The sequence below is a fragment of the Gopherus flavomarginatus genome, chromosome 10 (assembly GCF_025201925.1).
Source record: "Gopherus flavomarginatus isolate rGopFla2 chromosome 10, rGopFla2.mat.asm, whole genome shotgun sequence".
In the NCBI taxonomy this organism is placed as follows: domain Eukaryota; kingdom Metazoa; phylum Chordata; order Testudines; family Testudinidae; genus Gopherus; species Gopherus flavomarginatus.
Genome location: NC_066626.1, coordinates 10,508,130 through 10,528,235, shown reverse-complemented (window position 1 = coordinate 10,528,235; position 20,106 = coordinate 10,508,130). Strand labels below are relative to the sequence as shown.

The 20,106-nt window shown below is 49.9% G+C and overlaps 1 protein-coding gene across 2 annotated transcripts in view; it reads right to left on the bottom strand.

The window, feature by feature from the left end:
• Positions 1-18,517, bottom strand: part of SLX9 (SLX9 ribosome biogenesis factor) — a 116,096-nt gene extending 97,579 nt beyond the window's left edge. Inside the window, exons 1-2 of one of the 2 annotated variants that reach the window (XM_050916580.1) lie at positions 18,358-18,517; positions 4,193-4,301 (exon numbers count right to left, since the gene is read on the bottom strand). In XM_050916580.1, coding sequence (XP_050772537.1) covers positions 4,193-4,301; positions 18,358-18,480 — 232 coding nt within the window. In that variant the 5' untranslated portion in view covers positions 18,481-18,517. Of the gene's footprint in view, positions 1-4,156; positions 4,302-18,357 lie in introns of both variants that reach the window. The other variant, XM_050916579.1, reaches the window with a different exon arrangement.
• Between the last annotated feature and the right edge of the window lie 1,589 nt (positions 18,518-20,106).

Sequence of the window (20,106 nt, the reverse complement as noted above, 5' to 3'; positions counted from 1 at the left end):
GCCGGGAACGTAGATACCCCCTCCCGCCCAGGTACCAGCTCCCCGCCGGGAACGTAGATACCCCCTCCCGCCCGGGTACCGGCTCCCCGCCGGGAACGTAGATACCCCCTCCCGCCCGGGTACCGGCTCCCCGCTGGGATCCTAGCTACTTCCTCTCGCCCTGCTCTTGGCTCCCCACTGGCAACCTAGCTCTCCCCCTGCCCCAACTATCAGGAAGGCAGCTCTTTTCCCCCAACCCCCAGCTACCGGCTGCCCGCCGGGAACGTAGCTACCCCCTCCCGACCTGCTACCGGCTCCTCACTGGGAACCTAGCTTACCCACTCCCTGCCCGGCAACTGGCTCCCCGCTGGGTACACAGCTACAGACCAAGCCCTAGCGTGCTCCTGTTGAGTCTCCTTTCAGCCCCCAACGTGCCTGTGTTCCTGCTGCAGACACCTGTCAGCACTGGTGCTGCAGTTGTGCATTTGAGAGAGACCTGGGCAAGGCTCCCCAGACACAACGTGAGAATCGCTACGGCTGCCACCCTCCTCTGTGGGCAGAACAATCACAGCTGGCAGGACCGTCATCGCTGGCCAAACGGTCAGTTAGGGCAAGGCAGCAGTGAGAATAAAGTCCCTTGGGGTTTGGGAGGTTGGGTGGGGGGAAGTGGTGCTGCTTCCAATGTGTGTGTATTAGAAACACACCCATCCCCCTTGCAATAGCAGGGGCTCAGGGCCATGCTAGCACCTTGCTATCCCTTCCAGAGAGAAGGGGGTGGGGGGGCAAGTCTTCATGTTCTCCTGCGCTGCTGTTGCTACTGGCATGAGGACAGCAGCCAGGAAACCGTGCAGGAAGGTGGGGAGCACGGGCCTAGCGATGGAGGGGCAACAGCCCCCTGACAACTTTGAGTCCCCCTGCTCCCCACCTAACAAAAGCCAGCCCAGCTGCTGTCCCCTGGGAAGGGGTGAAAGGGAAGAAGCCACTGATATTGAGCAGCTGCTAAAGAAGAGCGCCCCCAACCCAAAGCCACGGGCAGAGCACCTCTGCAGCTGGCCACCCGGGGGAGGACGTCTGGGGAAGATGATGATGCTAATGCCCAGGAACCCCAGGCTTCACCAAAGGCCCCACTGGGCCAGGTGTTGTACAAAGACAGTCCCTGCCCAGGGAACTGACAGCCTGTTCCTCCCTCCCGCCTCCCGCACTCAGGAGCAGCAGGGGTCAAAAACGTCCTCCTGCAGACATGGAAGGGAGAGAGTCTGGTCTGGTGGCTGGGACCCACCCCAGCAGTGGAGACTGGCTGCTAGGAAGGGGGTGGGGCAGAACAAGGGAACGTGGGGAGCCAGAGGGCAGGACTCAGGACACGGGAGAAGAGAGAGAAGAAGAGGAGACCTGGGACACCTGGGAGATGGGTCAGCAAGACCATTGGTGGGAAGCAGAGACTGCAGCAGCCAGTCTCATTCTCCATAGAGAAACAGGAAGGGGAACCCCAGGGCCCTTTGTCCCTCCCACGCAGCCCCCCAGGGCAGCAGCTGTTGGGCTCCCTGCCTCTGACCACTTCGGAAGCACTAAGAGCCGTTCCATACTCCTGACTAGCCAGGAGCTGCAGAGACAGGGCCTCCCACTCCCTGGCCACTGGGCCTGTGTCTACACTGCCGTCCAGGAAACCAGGCAAGCAGAAGCCAGCCTCGGAGTCTAAGTCTGCAGCCTGGGGCTCGTGTCGCAGCACTAGACACAGCGGTGTGGCTGGTCCCCCTTGGCAGGAGCACAGGTGCCGTCACCCCCCCGCCCCGGCCCCCGAGCACCATCCCCCACACTGCTATTGCCAGCAGTGCAGCAAGCCAATAGGCTCAGCTCTGAGACGCTGCCATGGAGGGTTTGGCAGTGTAGACGGAGCCTGGCCACACAGAGCGCACCGGTGCCACAGCAGCCGGAGCCCAAATCCACCTCTTCCCCAGCAGCAGGGCCATTCTGACTCTTGCCAGTGGCGAGGCCCCTTCCAGCCCCGAAGCACCCCAGGCAGCCAGTGGGGCTTTGCCTGGCTCCTGCGTTCACTTCTGCACAGTGGTCCCACTGCAGAGGCTAGCACGTAGCTGGGAGCCAGACAAGAGCTCTGCGTGAGGTGCTGCCCATAGTACGTTGGGATTCACACAGCTCCGGGCAGGATCAGGCAGCCCAGGCCGCGTCGGGCTTACAGAGTGCTGCACTCTCCTGCAGCACGGGCATCAGGAAACAACAGCTTCAAATGCACCGTAGCAGCTTTCAAATGGAGCAAAATCCAGCCTCTCCTGTGCTCTTCATGGACCTGCAGCAGGATACCGGCAGAGTCTGTGAACCTGACCTTCTCGGGGCTGGGAAAGTGGGTGGGAGAGAAACACTTTTGGGCTTTTCTACTGAGCCTTAAAATAACAGCGTGTGTAGGAGAATTCCTGTTCAGTCCCACCCACAGAGCCAAGACCACAGGAGAAATCAGGCTGAACTCCCCATGGGGGGATGCTCTTCCCTGAGCACAGAGATCCCTGAGGACAAAGCACATACCTCTAATACTGCTGACCCTTCTCTTCTACCTCTGAGTGCTCAGCTGCTGCAGGCAAGACCCAGCCACAGTTCACTGAACTCACACAAAAAACATGAACTGATTTCCAAATCAAGCCAGCCCCGTGGGTTCCAGAGCAACACAAGAGGAAGGGGCACAGCCGCCAGGGGAGGGAAGAAAAAGCACCTCCTTTCTGCCCCACTGGTCTCCAGTCATAGCTCCAGCCTGCAGCCCCAAAAGCATCAATCAAAAGGAAGAGACTGAACAGAGGGTGGGGGGTCAGCGAGTCGCTGTCTGGAAGAAAACAGCCTTTAGAATCTCCGGGGAGGGTTAAATATTGCCAGGCACTGCACATCTGCACCAGCAGCGCTCCACGGAGACCAGCAGCACAGGGCTATTTATAAAGCAGCAGACAGCTGTGGTCTGCAATGCGAGACTAAGACTGCAGATGCCAGCCTGTGATGGACTATAGTTTATTCAGATTAGAAAGGTAAATTATGTACAACACACACACATATATACACAGACAATACAAGTGAGTCATGGAACAAAACCTGTACAGAAAGCTGCCTTCGTGGGCTAACGTGTCCCTATCCAGCCTTGCTGCTCCCTCACTCCAGAGTACCAACACAATCAATCCATGCACTCTGGCTGCTCCAATTCTCCACCAGTCATTATCCTGCCTAGAATACTGGTAGGTTTTGTTTATAGCCCGTTTGATACAAGAGGACTCAGGCTGGCTGTAATGGTGAAGGAAAACAAAGACACCGTATGCTATTTGTTACCACTGTTAATTTGCAAGAAAAAAATAAACTTGGACAAGAAAATGCTTATGAGAATCAGTGTACATTGAGCCATAGTCTCCAGCCCCAGGACAGAGATTCGCATTGCAGTCGCTTTCTGCTTATGGATGCGAAAGTGGAATCAGCTTGACCTGCCAGTAGGCAGTTTAGGGAAACGTCTCCCCGTCCTGTGGAGACGGAACAGATGAGGGTCCACAGTGCTCCCTCCCAGTCCCCACTCTTCTCCCTCCCTCCCTGCCACAGGTTTTCTTCTCACCATTTGTTTTATGATGGACCCAAAGAAGGTCAGCGAAGGCTCAATGAATAGAAAGGTAAACGCTTAACTGCCGCCTCCAACCCTCACTTGGAACCCAGTTTTAAAACCCTCTCCTGGGACCCAAGGTCATACCTGGCTCAGAATTTAGCAGGCGGTTTCATTCTCCCTGTATTAATTGTTCACAGGCACTGCAAGGCCAGATGCTGAACGCACACATCCAAACACAGCTAGGGTAAGTGAGGTTACTCGTAGGAGTCTTTCCACAACCTAAGATAGTGCGGATTCAAACAGTAGCCTACTGCGAACACGTGTATATTCTGTAATTGCACACCTGCTTTTCCTTCAGGCCACCACTAGATTTCACCTGGGCTCAGAAGTGCAAAGGAATAATAGAACTGACTTCATGTTTGCTTCTGGTGGTCACCTGATTCAACATGCACATGCTATATGCCTAGCTACGAGCATGATACAAGATGCCAGTGGGTGCAGAACCTCAGACCTGAGATCACAACCAGGTGACTGAAATGCAGCCAAACCCGCGGCAGGTACAAGCACCCCCCTCTCTTACAGAAGAGAGGTGCTCACTCTGGCAGTTATTGCTCCCTACAGAGCACCCCTTACCTGTCTGGGCTGAGACAACGCTTCGGGAGTCCAAATCCAACTTCTTCACCAGAGTTTTGGGATCAATCTTCATTCCAGCAAAGACATCAGAGGACAAAAAAGCCCAGTCCTGAGCCAAAGACAAAATTAAACACACACTTTAATACTGAGAGGAATAAAATAATTGCAAAATTCTGGCCTAATAGCCCATTGGTTCATGGTACGTAAGTGTGCACCGAGCCTCAGAGGACACAGCCAAACGACTGGTTTCCAGCTCATTGGTTTTTACTGCAAATATTTATGGGTCTCTGTGATGGGCATTCCCAGGGTACAACCTGGAACTGGGGTACTGCTGAGCCCTCTGTCTCATCAACCTGCACTGCGTCTCACACTGTGATAATGTGACAAGCTGCAAATCCCTCAAGGTCCTGCACTCACACAAGCATTCACTGGCAGGGACACACCCAGCTTTCACCAGCCACTCCTGAACCAACAAGAGAGAGGCTCCAGCCAGCTCCCCACAGCTCCCTAGCTGAGGAACTCCAGAGCTGCACTGTCCTGTCCTACTCAAAAACTTGACCAGTGTAAGTTTATTATCCAGTCCGCCCCTCCATCAACGTGGAGAGGATATGCACAGGATTGTATTAACTGAGCTAAGGCTTTTTTCATGAACTTCACTCAAACTACTGTTTTTAGGTAAAATATAAAACAGATTTATTAACTACTGATAGATTTCAGTGATTATAAGTAATAGCGTACAGATCAAAGCAGATTACCTAAGAAATAAAACAAAATTGCAATCTAAATTCTATACACTAGACAGGATTTGAATCAAGCAGTGTCTCACCCTGGTGGTACAAACAGTTCACCAACCTTCCATACACAGGCTGGGATTCCTCCTTTCCTGCCTGGGACCACCTTCCCAGTCCAGTCTTTGTTCCAGGTGTTAAGTTCTGGGGTGAGATTATGTCACTTCCTCTTTTTACAGCTTCTCTCATGTGGCAAGAATTTCATTGTCCCAAACAAAGCCCACAGCACTGTCTGTGCAAAACTACAGGCACAAAATGGAGTCCAGTGTCACATGCCCTGGTCACACGTCTGTGCATGCTTCGATGAATCATAGCAGCCATTGTCCACTGGGTGGACATAAGCTTCTTCTAAGGCCTATGGTGTTACTTAATGGGCAATCAGCTTGAATAGTCCATTCGCAATGTGCTGGCTAGACTGGATGTAAACTACCTTCTGGGTGTCACCCCAGGAGCAAAGATATTTTAAATACTGGTACACAGTCAATATTCACAACTTCTGATACAATTATAGCATATACAATCCAACAAGATATTAATGTTCAACAGATCAAGACATTTAGAATGATCCCTTACAAAGCATATTTTGTACAAAACATATTCTAATTATATCACTATGGTGAATTTGGGGGTGCCAGGGTCTTGCTTTAGGGTACAGAGTGTCACAGTCTCTTCTAAGCACATTTAAGGATAGCCACAAGTAGCCACCAGAGGTGTTGTCTCGTTTGGTTAGCCAAGCCCCTTCAGTCTGGAAACAGGGCTGCAAGTCTCCTAAGAGCAAGCTTCCCCGCTAGATTTTCAGCACTTCCAGGTTTGAGCACAGCATTTCCATGGGGAGTTTCACCATCACCCATAGACAAAACCAAACCACATATTAGTCACACTGAAAAAACACATAATGCTATCATTACCCACAATCATCCCACTCTGCCTGCCAGAGGAAGTACGGCAAGCAGCTCCTTCCTAAGGCCTGGCACCAGATCGCAAAGGCAAAACTGCAGAGGTGCCTAGTGGCATTTGCAGAAGAACTGAGCAGGTTTGGCATCTGACTTCTGAGCCAATGAGAGTTAGGCACTGAACCCAATTAAGTGCTTTTGAAAACCCCAGTAGGTACCTCTCTGCATCGTTAGACACCTAACTTTTGTAGAGCCAGCCCCTGGTCTGCACATGGTTTCTGTACTGGCATGACTGTTTTGGTTAGGAGTCGTTGCTGTCGTTTTTTAAGATGGGTATCTCAGACTTTCTCCTCAGAGTATATTCTGTGGCAGCCAAGTGCCTGGCTGTAGATAGCAGATTGGTTGGTGTGTTTGGGGTGGTTATGGGAACTATGAAGTTGCGGTGATCCATGGGTTTCTTGTATACAGTTTTCTGTAGAGTTCCATTGTTGAAGCTATCGTGGGGTCCAGGAAGTTGGTGATCACGTGGGAGTGTTCCAGAGAGAGCTTAACCGTGGATATTGAAGCTGTGGAGGAAATCCATCAGGGCATTTAGGTCGTCTGTCCAGAGGAAGAAAATATCGTTGATGTATCTCAGGTCATCATTGGTTTAGTGATGCATTTGTCCAGAAATTCTTCTTTAAGGTGGCCCATGAAGAGCCTGGCATATTGGGAAGACATCCTAGTACCCATGGCTCTTCCCACGGTTTAGACAAAGTGTTCACCATTGAATGTAAAACGGTGATGGGTGAGGAAGAAATGGATGAGTTTGGCAATGTGTTTGCAGTGGAGATCTGAGGTTTGTTGATTGTCTCGTAAATATTTATAGCAGACAGCTACGCTGTCATCGTGAGGGATGTTGGTGTATAGGGAGATGACATCCACAGCGGCGAGGATGGTGTTCTGAGGGAGGTTGTTAATGTTACAGAGTTTGGAAGTCAGTTGTGTCCTGGAGGATGCTGGCCCTTTGTGTGGCTTGAGGATGGTTTCTATGAATCCCAATATTCCTTCAGTAAGAGTGCCGTGGCCAGATATGATGGGTTTGCCTGGATTCCTTTGTTTGTATATCTTAGGAAGCATGTAGAAGGTTCCTGGGCTGAGTTCATGGGGGATGAGTTTATAGAGTTTCTCTTGGATTTTTGAGGGGGAAGGATTTGATGATATCCTTAAATTCCTGGGTAAATTATGATGTGGGGTCTTCTTTGGGTTCTTTATAGTAAGTGGTATCAGAGAGTTGTCAGTGGCCTTGTTAACGTTGCCATCATGGTTGAGGATTACAATGGCACCCCCTTTGTCTGCTGGTTTGATCACTATCTGGTGGCTGGATTTCAGAGACTGCATGGCTGTCCTCTCTGCGGTGGAGAGACTGTGGTAGATATGAAGCTTGTTAAGGATTTCAGTCATTTTTTTTCTGAAGCAATCTATGTAATGATTGAGAGCGTGGTTTCATCCACTTTGCGGTGTCCAGTCAGATGATTTTTTTGTCTTCTGACTGTCGGTGGTTAAGAGAATCATTTCTTACTGTAACAATTATACTAATACACCCCCTAGTGTGGGCACAGTACTGCAGGACTAAAAGAGCAGTCTCCAACCTTCTCAGTCCTGGCATCCACCTATAACTAGTGCATAACCCACCGAGCTGAGAAGCAACATTGAACTCCTCCAGCATTACTGAAGGACAGGCCATCAGGGCTGGTTCTAGGGCAGACAAGCAGCGCAATCGTCCTAGGTGCCCTCCAGAAGGGGGCACTGAACTGCTGTGCTGCTCAGCCCTTTTCCCCCTCTGCTCCTGATTGGCTAGCCATTGTTTGTTTGTCTGAAGGTGTGAGAACGAAAACGTTTCCCACCCTGGCTGGCAAAACAGCTAGGGCCACCCCTGCAGGGCACAGAGCGGGCTCACTCAACCACAGGAAGCAGGGTGGTGGGAGTTACAAAGGACAGAAAATGTACTTTCACCACTCTATTTTCTCTCTGGATTGTTCCTTTCTTACCACTGCTACTCTCTATTCACTGCTATTCCAAATGAGCTCTTTGCCAAGGAAAAGAGGAAACAAGAGCTCACTATAAGATTATTAAGAGCAAGTGAAGCAACGTAAGGTGACTGGGCAACAAAATGGCAGATGAAATTCAAAGTAATGCACATTGGAAAACACAATCCCAGCTACACATATAAAATGATGGGGTCTGAATTAACTGTTACCACTCAAGAAAGATCTTGGAGTCATTGTGGATAGTTCTCTGAAAACATCCGCTCAATGTGCAGCGTCAGTCAAAACAGAGAACAGAATGCTGGAAATCATTAAGAAAGCGATAGATAATAAGACAGAAAATATCATATTGCCTCTATATAAATCCATGGTACACCGCACCTTGAATGCCGCGTGCAGATCTGGTCACCCCATCTCAAAAAAGATATATTAGAATTGGAAGAGGTACAGAAAAGGGCAACAAAAATTATTAGGAGTAAGGAACAGATATGAGGAGAGATTAATAAAACTGAGACTTTTCATTTTGGAAAAGGGGCGATTAAGGAGGAACATGCTAGAGATCTATAAAATCAAGACTGGTGTGGAGAAAGTGCTATTTACTCCTTCTCATAACACAAAGCTAGGGGTCACCAAATGAAATTAACAGGCAGCAGGTGTAAAACGAACAAAAGGAACTATTTCTTCACACAATGCACAGTCAGCCTGTGGAACTCTTTGCCAGAGGATATTGTGAAGGCCAAAACTATAAGAGAGTTCAAAAAAGAGAACTGGATGAGTTCATGGAGGATAGGTCCATCCGTGGGTATTAGTCAGGACAGGCAGGGACGCAAAACCATGCTCTGAAGTGTCCCTAGCCTGTGTCTGCCAGAAGCTGGGCATGGGCGACAGGGGATGGATCACTTGATGATTGCCTGTTCTGTTCATCCCCTCTGAAGCACCAGGCATTGGCCACTGTTGGAAGACAGGAAACTGGGCTAGATGGACCTTTGGTCTGACCCAGCATGGTTGTTCTTATGAGACAAAGGGCCATGGTTTGTTTTTTCCTATAAACATGCAGAAAAAAAAAATTCAGCTTCTTCTTCCATTGACCCTTTCCTAAATTTGTTGGTTATATGTGACAAGGTGTCTGGCCTTTTCCCTCTTCTCTTCTGCACTGATGCAGCAACCTTAGTTTTATAACCACCTTCTCTTAAAACAGACTTTTCATTTTTAAATAGGATTCCAAGCTATGGCACTTTCTCTGAGCGACCAGAAGTGTAAGTCCCCCTATTATGTCTCAGTGTGAAAGGGATCTGCTACTGCTAAACAGGGTAACAGCTCCCTGCCATTCCAGTTGGCTGGCCAGCATCACACATTCCTTGGGACTCCACCAGTCCTAGCTTTGCCTTGCAGGTTAACCCTTGGCGCACTTCAGTGCCTGAGTGCTCCACAGGCATCTCCTTGCAGCACCCAGCCCGTCACTGGGCACTCACAAAAACAGCGCACACACAAGCTCGCTTGGTTGAACAAGGAATTCACACTCCGCTTCATATAACAGCACTGAGATATACTTAGGCCACGTCCAGACTAGGGGAGGAAAATCGATCTTAGATACGCAACTTCAGCTACGTGAATAACGTAGCTGAAGTCGAATTTCTAAGATCGAGTTACTCACCCGTCCAGACAGCGTGGGATCGATATCCCCGGCTCTCCGTGTCGATTCCGGAACTCCGTTCGGGTTGATGGAGTTCCGGAATCGATGTAAGCGCGCTCGGGGATCGATACATCGCGTCCAGACTAGACGCGATATATCGATCCCCGAGCAATCGATTTTAACCCGCCGATACAGCGGGTTAGTCTGGACGTGGGCTTAGGTTCTAACAAGGAGAAGTTTATTACTCAAGAGCTGAAATTTAAGCGATACTGAGCAAGAATAAGAGAGACGGAAATGGTTGCAAATACAACAGCAGGACACCCTGTGTGACTAAAATTTAACTTCAGCTGCCATCCTTGACTAAAGGCATTTCTTACCTAAAGCAACCTTTTAACATTGCCCCACCCCAACATGATAGGGAATCCACCCTTCAAAGATACAGACAGAACTGGTCTCTTTGTCCCCTCAGGGACGGATCACCTACGTGTCTTTTTCCTTCTCCTTACATTCCCCAAAGTGTACTGTCTTTGTCACCAGACTCTGGATGAACGCCTGTTGATTTCACATCCGCATATTAATTTGTCCCTCCAGTATGAACTGCCCATTGTCTCTGACATCATTCTGCTCAATTTACTTTATAGATAGGGAGAAAATAATTTTACCTCTCATTTGAAAGAAAACCTGTTTCTCCCTTTGTTTTGTTAGACTTCAAAGCCTATCATCAGTGAATATCCATAATTCCTCCTGCAGTGTTAATACATACACTTCACAATGATATTACTGACTAACATGCCACCGGCTTTCATTTGGTATCATAACAGCAATGTGTTGGGTGTAGTTGGTTTGTCAGGCCTGGCAAGAGTTGCTGACACAAAGCAGTGAATCACTAATGTGCCTCTGGGTCACACACGCATTCAAGACATTCAGACACCCTGCATTCCACATTCACCACTTTTATATGGCTATACTGTGTACATTGTATACCTTGTGAGGTATCATTTGAAAATGCATAATCTACTGAACATCACTGTCCTGTTAAAATGGGTGTATCAACACTATATGTGGAGCTATGAGATTTTACTTATGATTGTTACTGAAATATACTGTAGTTCTGGGTAACGCCCTCAGACCATTTTCTCAAAGACAAAAGCACACTGGCTTGCCAGCTAGGTGCTAAAAGGCCATTACCTGTTTAATGGGAGATTTACTAGCAGGGGAGTTGTAAACTAGAAATGTACAGTTCACCTGAAGAACAGGAGGCAGCTCACGGATGGTACAGAACTGCCCGACCCCATGACCGAGCAAGGACTTTTCCAGAAAAAATGGGTCAGGATATAAGAAGGGGGGAAAAAAGGCCCCCCAACCACCTCTCTTCCCGCATCTCTACCCATGGCAGCAAGATGGCTTAGTAGACAAAGGAAGCTTTTGGAACTGGAGGGTGTGGTCCAGCCTAGAGGTTTTTCCAGCAAGTACAGACTGCTGACAGCATATAAGTGAGACAAACTATTTTGCTTTTAGAACAATTCACCTTGGAAAAACTTAGGAAACAGCTTGCATGTTTATCTTTTATTTCTTTTCTAACCAATTCCGACCTTTATGTCTTATCACTTAGAATCTATCTTCCTTTAGTTAATAAACTTGTTTTATCTACACCAGCGCGTTTTGGTTGAAGAGTCTGGGGAATCTCTACTCACGTTAACAAAGGCTGGTGCACAATCATTTCTTTTGATGAAATGACAGGCTATTAATGAGCTTGCATTGTTCAGTAGAATGCTGGACAGTGCAAGATGTACATTTCTTGGGTGCAAGACGGGGACCAAGAATTTGCCGGTATCACCCTCTATGTAGTTGATGGGTAGCTGGAAGGGCATTCATGTAACTTGGCCGGAAGTGACTTTACACGCTGGTGGCTTTTCACTAGCAGAGCAGTGTAAAAGACACCCTGGGCTGGAGAATTAAAGAGACACAGCCATTCAACAGTCCAGATTACACCCTAGGCTACATCACAGACATTTGAAAACAGACACTACCTCAACACAATGAAGGAAGTGCAAGTTCCTACTTAATGGCGTGTTGGCAAAATAGACTCCATCTAGAAACGAGAGCACAGAACAAATCAGAGAGAAGGACAGCTATTTCGCCGCACAGACCTGCACTGTTACCAGCTCTTCAGTAATACAAATCTCATAATATTCAAAGCCCCAGCTACTGGAGTCATGTGATTTTGAGAACCTTGGCTGTAAAAAGAAGTTAACTTTCTAGCCCTCAGGGTTGTAGGGAAAAGCTTGCAAATGTGGCCTCTGAAAGCCACATTTTCATTGTTGCTCTCTTAGTTGTTTCCATAGCATTCTTCCAGCAATGTTCTAGGTCTCATTCAGTAAACATGGGGGTGAAAAGAAAATGAAGGGACTTCATGCAGCATAGTTCCCTTATTCAGACTTCTGATTTTTCTGCAGGGTACATGTCCTCAGTTAAACAAGGGGATACAGCGAGGTGGGCAAACTCCTGCCTGTGAGCCATTTTAAGCTGGCTTGCAAGCTCCCACTAGGGCACAGGGCAGGGGCCGCACCACATGGCTCAGCCCTGCTCTGGCGCTCCAGCTGGGGTGCAGGATCAGGGGCCGCATCACGCGGCTCAGCCCTGCTCCGGCAGGGGCACTGGGCCAGGGCTGCACCACACGGCTCCCAAAAGCCGCGGCATGGCCCCACTGTGGCTCCTATGCACTCCAATAGGAACTGCGGGGGGCAGTGCTTGCAGACACAGCAACACTCAAAGCCACCTGGCTGCACCTCCATGTAGGAGCCGTAGGGACATGCCACTGCTTCCAGGAGCTGCTGGAGGTAAGCGCTGCTCGGAGCCTGCACTCAAGCCTCTCCCCATACCCCAACCCCCCACCCCAGCTCAGAGCACCCACCTGCACCCCAGCACCAGCACCTCTCCTCCCCAGCCCCACCCCAGAGCCCACACCCCCAGCCAGGACCTGAACCCCTTCTTGTACCGCTGCCCCAGTCCTGATCCCCCTCCCACCCTCCAAATCCCTTGGTCTCAGCCCAGAGCACCTCCTACACCCCAAACTCCTCATCCCAGCCCCACCCCAGGGCCTAAACCCCCTCCAGCACCCCAACCCCAATTTCGTGAGCATTCACAGCCCACCATACGATTTCTATTCCCTGATGTGGCCCTTGGCCCAAAAAGTTTGCCCACCCCGGGATACAGTGATGTTACAGTACTACACAAGGACCAGGCATAGAAATGGAGAATTTTGCACCTTGCTTTGTTTTTTAATATTAGCATATTTACGAAGTCTGAAGAAGAGATTACTCACATTTGGCTGAGCAGGCCCCAAAACATTAACTGCACCTGCACCACAAATTATACTCCTTCAATGAGACAATAGTCTTGTGACTCATGCAGGCAACAAGGTGTGGGGACAGAGGAGATGGTGGAGGGTGAAAGGTGAAAGATGAACTCCTCCCCCCACATACACATTAAACACACACTGTCAGGATCACTGCATATGAGAGTTGTTGTGTGATTAACAAAGAGGGAGAGACCAAGGCAGACTTTAACAGAAAATGTCATACTCAGCTACACCAGGATATGGTAATAAGAGCCAAAGAGAGGAGAGCACTAAAATTCAATCTCTCTCTTACTGTACATGTGACATTCCCTCTTAGGCCCTTTCATGTTACTGATGCATGAACATTCCCTGCATTGCTTGGAAGAATCTGATGGAACAATCCATTTTCTGTTGGCTAGAGTCCAGCAACACACAAATACAACCACATTCACAGACTGTTGCTTAAGTTGCAAAGCCAAGCACCCAAAAGTTAGGAAAGTTAAAATTAAGGCTGATAGTGCAATCTTTAGTTTAGTCCCCTTGTGCATGCGCATTGTGATACAATCTTTAATTACATGATCGAATACTAGCTTTTCCAGAGGCCCCCTGCCTCATTCAGTGCACGGGGTGGATGGGCTTGCAGGAGAAGAGGTAGCTGTTCAATATTTGTCTCTCTCCTCATCTCTCAATGTGTGGTCCCTGCTTCACTCACCGCACACCAATCAAACCCTGGACCAAATACAGAATTATTAATTTCCTCGTTAACTCTATGGTGCTGACTGCTGTATCATCCAAGCCTCACAAACAATAATGAATTAGCTGCACAACATTCCTGTGAAATGGTGAGGGGTTTTACAGCAGGGGAAATGACTGGGAAATTTAAAGCCAAATTCCACAAGTGACTATTAACTTCAGGTGCCTCAGTGATCGCACACCCCTAATTTTTCTGCTTACTGTGCATTTTTGTAACCTTTCTACATTCAAAGCAGGGCTCAGAAATCTAACAGCCCAGTGAGGTCCGTGGGTAAGTACTGTCCCCATTTTATAGAGGGAAATGGGAAGTCCACAGAGACAGCTGATGGCACTGCCAGGTTGCCAGAGGTGCTAAGCAACCACAACTTCTAATGCGGTGGTTCCCAGATGGTAGGCCACAACCCCTTTCGGGGTGATGGTGATCTCTACTGTGCACAAGATGCCATTTTGCTCTGTACAGAGTAACCTCGCATGTACAATGCGTGTGGTCACTATTCATGGAGGATGCTATTTCCTCTACAAAATGGCATCCTCTGCACAGCATGAACTCACATACTCCATACACACAAGGTCATGGGGTGCAGAGGGTGCCTTCTGAACAGCAAAATGGCGTCCTCCTTGTGGTGTGACCTCACATTCTGGTGTATGCAAGGTCATGCTGTGCGGAGAACACCACCTTGTTCTTCAAAATGACATCCTCCATGCTGTCTGGGGTCCCAGGTGGAAATAATTCATTAAAATGGGGTTGTGCCAGCAAAAAGTTTGGGAACTCCTATTCTAAGGAGTTCAGGTGAGTGCTCAACACTGCTGACAATCTGGGCCCAGCTGTCTCAAGCTGAGCACCTGGCCATGCAGAACACCCCATTAGCGACCACCTGTGCAAGGAGTTTGAAACTGGGAATGGGCAACAGGGGATGGATTACTTGATGACTGGCCATTGTCGGAAGACAGGATACTGGGCTGGCTGGACCTTCGGTCTGACCCAGTATGGCTGTGAGTCTGAAGTTTGGTTTAATAGGTCCGAAGATCAAATGACATTTTCAAGGTTCTTTCATCTCTAAAACCAACATCCTGCTATTGCTATTATGAGCTCATCTGTTTTACCTTGAGGCAAGAGGAATTCCAATTCCGCTTACCTCAGACAGGACAAAAGTCACAGGCATTTGATCTTGCCCACTGTTAATCTGCAAAGCCCTGCTGGTGAGAAGTCTTTTTGGATGTGCTCCAGTGTCTTCTACAGAAATGCTCTTAAGAATCCTAATGAACAGAAAGCAATTCACAGTACCTTCAGTGGTGCAGAAACCCTGTAGTGTCTCACTCCCTTCCACCTGCCAACACACCAGTCAACATCTCTGACATCTTTCGCAAAACCAGCAATGCAGGCCAGATGGACTTGTAAGCAGCTAAGATTTATGTAACATCTCAGCTAGATTCTCTGTTCAAGATCTCAGGTTTACAGATTCTTACTCCAAGGGCTTGTCTTCACTATGAGCTAAATTGGCACTGCTGCAATCGATGCAGGAATAGCGAAGAGACGCTCAGTCAACTGGAGAGCGCTCTCCCATCAATTTCAGTACTCTACCTCAATGAGAGTCGGAAGCAATGCTGGCGGGAGAGCATCTCCCGTCGACATAGCGTAGCATGGACCCTGCGGTAAGTAGATCTAAGCTACATTGACCTGAGTTACACTGCTAACCTAACTCAAATTGCGTAGCTTAAATCGACCAGCAGCTGTAGTGAAGACAAGCCCTTACTGTGAGCCTTCAAACATGATCAACAAGAAGAGCAAAAAATCAGTTTGCAAAAAACACACAAAAGAGATAAGCCATGCATAGGTCTCTGCCATTCAGGAATATTTAAACACAGGGTTTGAAAAACAGATCCAATCTCATCTGCTTTTCTGTTTGTTGAGACAATACCCGAACGTGCCTCAAACAGATTTCCAGGGAGTGGCTTAAAGTTCGCCCATTTACTCTAGAATGTGACATGTTCACAATGCTTGTGCCTACACTAGCCTTCTTTTCCCAAAGTTCCCCACCATTTCAGCTCCACCAGTGCAAGGACACTAGATGCACTACTGTAGACAAAAACAATGAGGAGTCCTTGTGGCACCTTAGAGACTAACCAATTTATTTGGGCATAAGCTTTCGTGGGCAAAAGCCCACTTCATCAGGTAGACAGGCATGCCCCTTTTTACGCACAAGTCTAGGCAACATGGTGCTTACAGAGCCAGCAGCCTGTTTGCACTAGCATTCCCATTATCACTGCCACTGGTGGAGCTGAGCCAGTGGTAGTAACGGTGAGGAAACTTTAAGGGACAAAAAGCTAATATACAGAAAGCCAAGGGGGTGTCCTACACCTGATACTGTTTAAACTTGAAGATATTTTCCTGTATGAATTGCCGAAAAACCTCTATAGCAAGTCTGTCTGTTCTTAGGCAAGTTTCTTATAGACTCGTAGACTTTAAGGCCAGTAGGGACCATCATGATCATCTAGTCTGACCTGCTGCACACTGCAGGCCACAGAACCTCACCCTCTCATTACTGTAAGAGACCCCTAACCTCAACCTGAGTTACTAAAGTCCTCAAATCATGGCTTAAAGACTTCAAGTTACAGAGAATCCACCATTTCCACTAGTGTAAGCCTGCAAGTGCCCCCTGCCCCATGCCTTGTTGTCTTATTCCTATCTCTGTGAACGAGAAAATTAAAGTATTTTTTCTAGAGTATCTCATGGGGATGTTCCAAAATGTTTGTAAACAACTTTAAAGATTAAAAGTGCCAAATACACTGAACGCTCAATGTCATTACATTGCATACATATGTCATTACATATGTCATTACATATGCATCCGATGAAGTGGGTATTCTCCCACGAAAGCTCATAGTCCAATACGTCTGTTAGTCTACAAGGTGCCACAAGACTCTGCTGCTTTTAATGTCATTACAGATACTTAAACGGAGCACTTTTTGTTACTGCTCTGAACAAGACTGAGACTAATACCTTACATAATCCCTTAAATCAAAAGCTTTTACACTCTTTTCCCAGACTCTCCACTATTGCCTCAGGTTAGCGATCAACTATAAAGCAAACAGTCACTATAGACCTCCCAGTGTCACCCACTCACCATGGACTGTCTTTCCTGCTTCTCCCAGAATGTGACAAGAGTTTTCCTAAGAGCTCACAACCCAGCTTTTAAATAGCAGGCAGGTAAAGAGACACATAAACAAGGAGCAGAGTGTTGGCCACCAATGTAACTGATGCCAACAGGAACCATGCGTACGGATGAAGGCAAAGGCAAGTTGCAAGGGGAGATTCAAATGAGGATGGGGCGGCTTTGCAAGTCCTGATGGACAGGAATGGGAGAAAGCAGAGGTCCCTGCAGGAAAATGAGGAGGAGATCAAGGCCAACATTATGGGAAGAGCAGAGGTTGGACCTGTGAGGAAGGGCATGGCTGAATGTTGCAGGGGAAGACCAGCCGTTTGGAGGAGAGAGGTGATCACACACAAGCCATGGACCTGGGCCTAGCAGCAGCCTTTGGGAGAGAGATGAGACGGCCAAAGTGGAGGAGGTTCCAGCAAGGAGGACAGGACACGAACAGGCGAGACAACTGACAGTGAAGGACACGGGCTGAGACAGCGCAGAGGGCTCCCACGTGGTGGCAGGATGTGAGGCCAGGCCCAGCAGCCTACACCTGGGTCTCCCGCTGCAGGGTACTGGGTAACAAAGGCTGCGCCTTGCTGTCAGCGTGGGCACTGCCAGGCCCCACAGCTCACACGGGCTGAGGGGTCCAGAGCAGCCACGAGCATGGACATGCCTTAAACCAGTGCTAGAGCTACACCAGCATTGCACATGCCCGCCAGACCCCATGCCTGTCACCCCACATATCGCCCCTCCGCTGGCATGGTGCGGCCCGCTGCTCCCCAACACCCCGCTCCACTGGCATGGCACGGCCCGCCGTTCCCCAACCCTCACTGGCATGGCGCGGCCCGCCGCTCCCCAGCACCCCCCTCCGCTGGCATGGCGCGGCCCGCCGCTCCCCAGCACCCCCCTCCGCTGGCATGGCGCGGCCCGCCGCTCCCCAGCACCCCCCTCCGCTGGCATGGCGCGGCCCGCCGCTCCCCAGCACCCCCCTCCGCTGGCATGGCACGGCCCGCCGCTCCCCAGCACCCCTCTCCGCTGGCATGGCGCGGCCCGCCGATCCCCAGCACCCCCCTCCGCTGGCATGGCGCGGCCCGCCGCTCCCCATGGCATGGCGCGGCCCGCCGCTCCCCAGCACCCCCCTCCGCTGGCATGGCACGGCCCGCCGCTCCCCAGCACCCCCCTCCACTGGCATGGCGCGGCCCGCCGCTCCCCAGCACCCCCCTCCGCTGGCATGGCGCGGCCCACCTTTCTCCAACCCCACTGGCATCAGGCAGCCCACCCCTCCCCAACACCCCCCCGCTGGCATGGCACAGTCCGCCTCTCCCCGACCCCAGCTGGTACCACCCTTTGGCTGGCTTGGCGCAGCCCACCCTGGCCAGCACCCCTACCCCCACGCGCATGGTGTACCCCGCCCCATCCGAGCCCTCCCCAGAACCCCCCTCCGCTGCCATGGTACAGCCCGCCCCCCCGGGCAGAGCACATGGCACGGCCACGCACTAGTACCTCCTCCCCCCGCCCGCATGCGGGATGGTACAGCCCGACAGGCTCCCCGCACACGAGATGGTATCGCCCGGTGCACCCCTTTTACCTTTCCGGGCTCCGCCCGCCAACCGCTGGTCCCGCCCGCCCCATCCTGGCTGCCCGTGTCCCGCGGGCCCTTCAGCCTCGGGGCCGCCTGGTGCAGCCGCGGACGCTTCGCTTTCCCCACCATGGCCGGGCTGCCGGGCTCAGCGTGTGTGCAGCGGCTATGGCCCTCCCCGGCACGCGGCGCCGCACAGCGCGTTCCCCCTCCCCCAAGGGCCGGGGCGTGCCAGGCGGGACATGGGGCGGGGCCGGGCTCCAGCAGGCTGCTGCGCTGGAGCCGGCCCCGGGGCGGACCCGAGCGGCCCGGCCTGAGGCGCCGGGTGCTGCTGCCTTCCAGCTTTGGGCAGGTGGGGGCCGCGCCCGGGCTGGAGCCGCAGCCGCTGTTAACTCTGAAGCCTAATGGTGCCGGGCGACGTGCCGGTAACTGGCTGCTGCGGGTTGCAGCTGCTCTCCGGAGAGGTGCCAGGGCAGCCTGCTGCGAGGAGCTGGTTCCTGGCAAAGATTGCTGGGGTGGAGAAAATGCGACCCTCTTCCCACAAAATAAGTACTGCCTATTCTCCCTGCCCCGGGAGAAAAACTCCTTCCCAAGCCTAAACACGGAGATCACTGGGGCCCTGAGCCAGGAACCCCACAACAATCAAACAGATTCCAGGTATAGACTAGGGTGACCAGACAGGAAGTGTGAAAAATCAGGAGGAGGTGGGGGGTAATAGGTGCCTATATAAGACAGGGCCTCAAATATCAGGACAGTCCCTATAAAATTGGGATATCTGGTCACACCAGTATAGCCTGTCCTGGTGCTCCTGAGAGTAGGGGGAAATAACTTTATAGAATTAAACAAAATACACTTACTGCTAACAGAGAAAAAGCTGCATTTCTTTTTTAGAAACATATTTCTGTGCTCTTTCTATTCTCCAGGGAATGGGGAAAGCAGAAACACTTACACAGATGTCAAATCAAAACACATTTGTTCTTAGTGTGGTGTCCTCCCTGCCCTTGGGAATTTACTCCTTGGCTTGTTTCATAGATAAATATGGAATATGCAGCACAAATGGTAAGAGAGGTGATGGAACGAGCCTCTTGCAGAATATTTGTTTTTCTCTCCAATTTATTGAGGGGTCCATTTTCCATTTTCAGTGCATCTTATGACGCTCACCAAAAACACTTTCCCCCATTAATGTTAGTGCAAGTTATCTCCCTTCCCCTTGAGACGAAAGGGGCATTTTGTTTCAGCTATTGACAAATAAGAGTGAACACTTAGCCAGAAGGCTGTTCGGATTTGTTATACTGCAATCTAAGCATGTGGTCCAGGGTGTAATAAACCAATTTAGGAACTGACAAAAGGCATAAATAGCCAGCCCACTGGATATCTGTATCCAGGTGTGTGAGGGTGAAATAAACAGCTTCTTATCTTCCTCTTCCGGAACTAGAAGATGCAACCTCACAAAATATATTCCTTCTGCTTTTCTTTGTGTCTTCCATGGCTGAGTACCTGCCTGTCTATCTCCCCACAGCAGGACTGCATGCAATATCTGATGAAGACTCCCTCTGCTGGATCTGCACCAGGCTGGATAAAAATCAATGATTTTTTTTAAAATCTGATTTTTTTTTATTTAAAACAGATTTTGCTGATAAAATGCTTTTTTAGGAAAAAACTATCTGAAGATGGTTTTAATTAAGATACATTAGAGCTCAAAGATATCTCATCATGGAATAGGGATTATAAATTCTAATTCTATAGTACAAGATAATA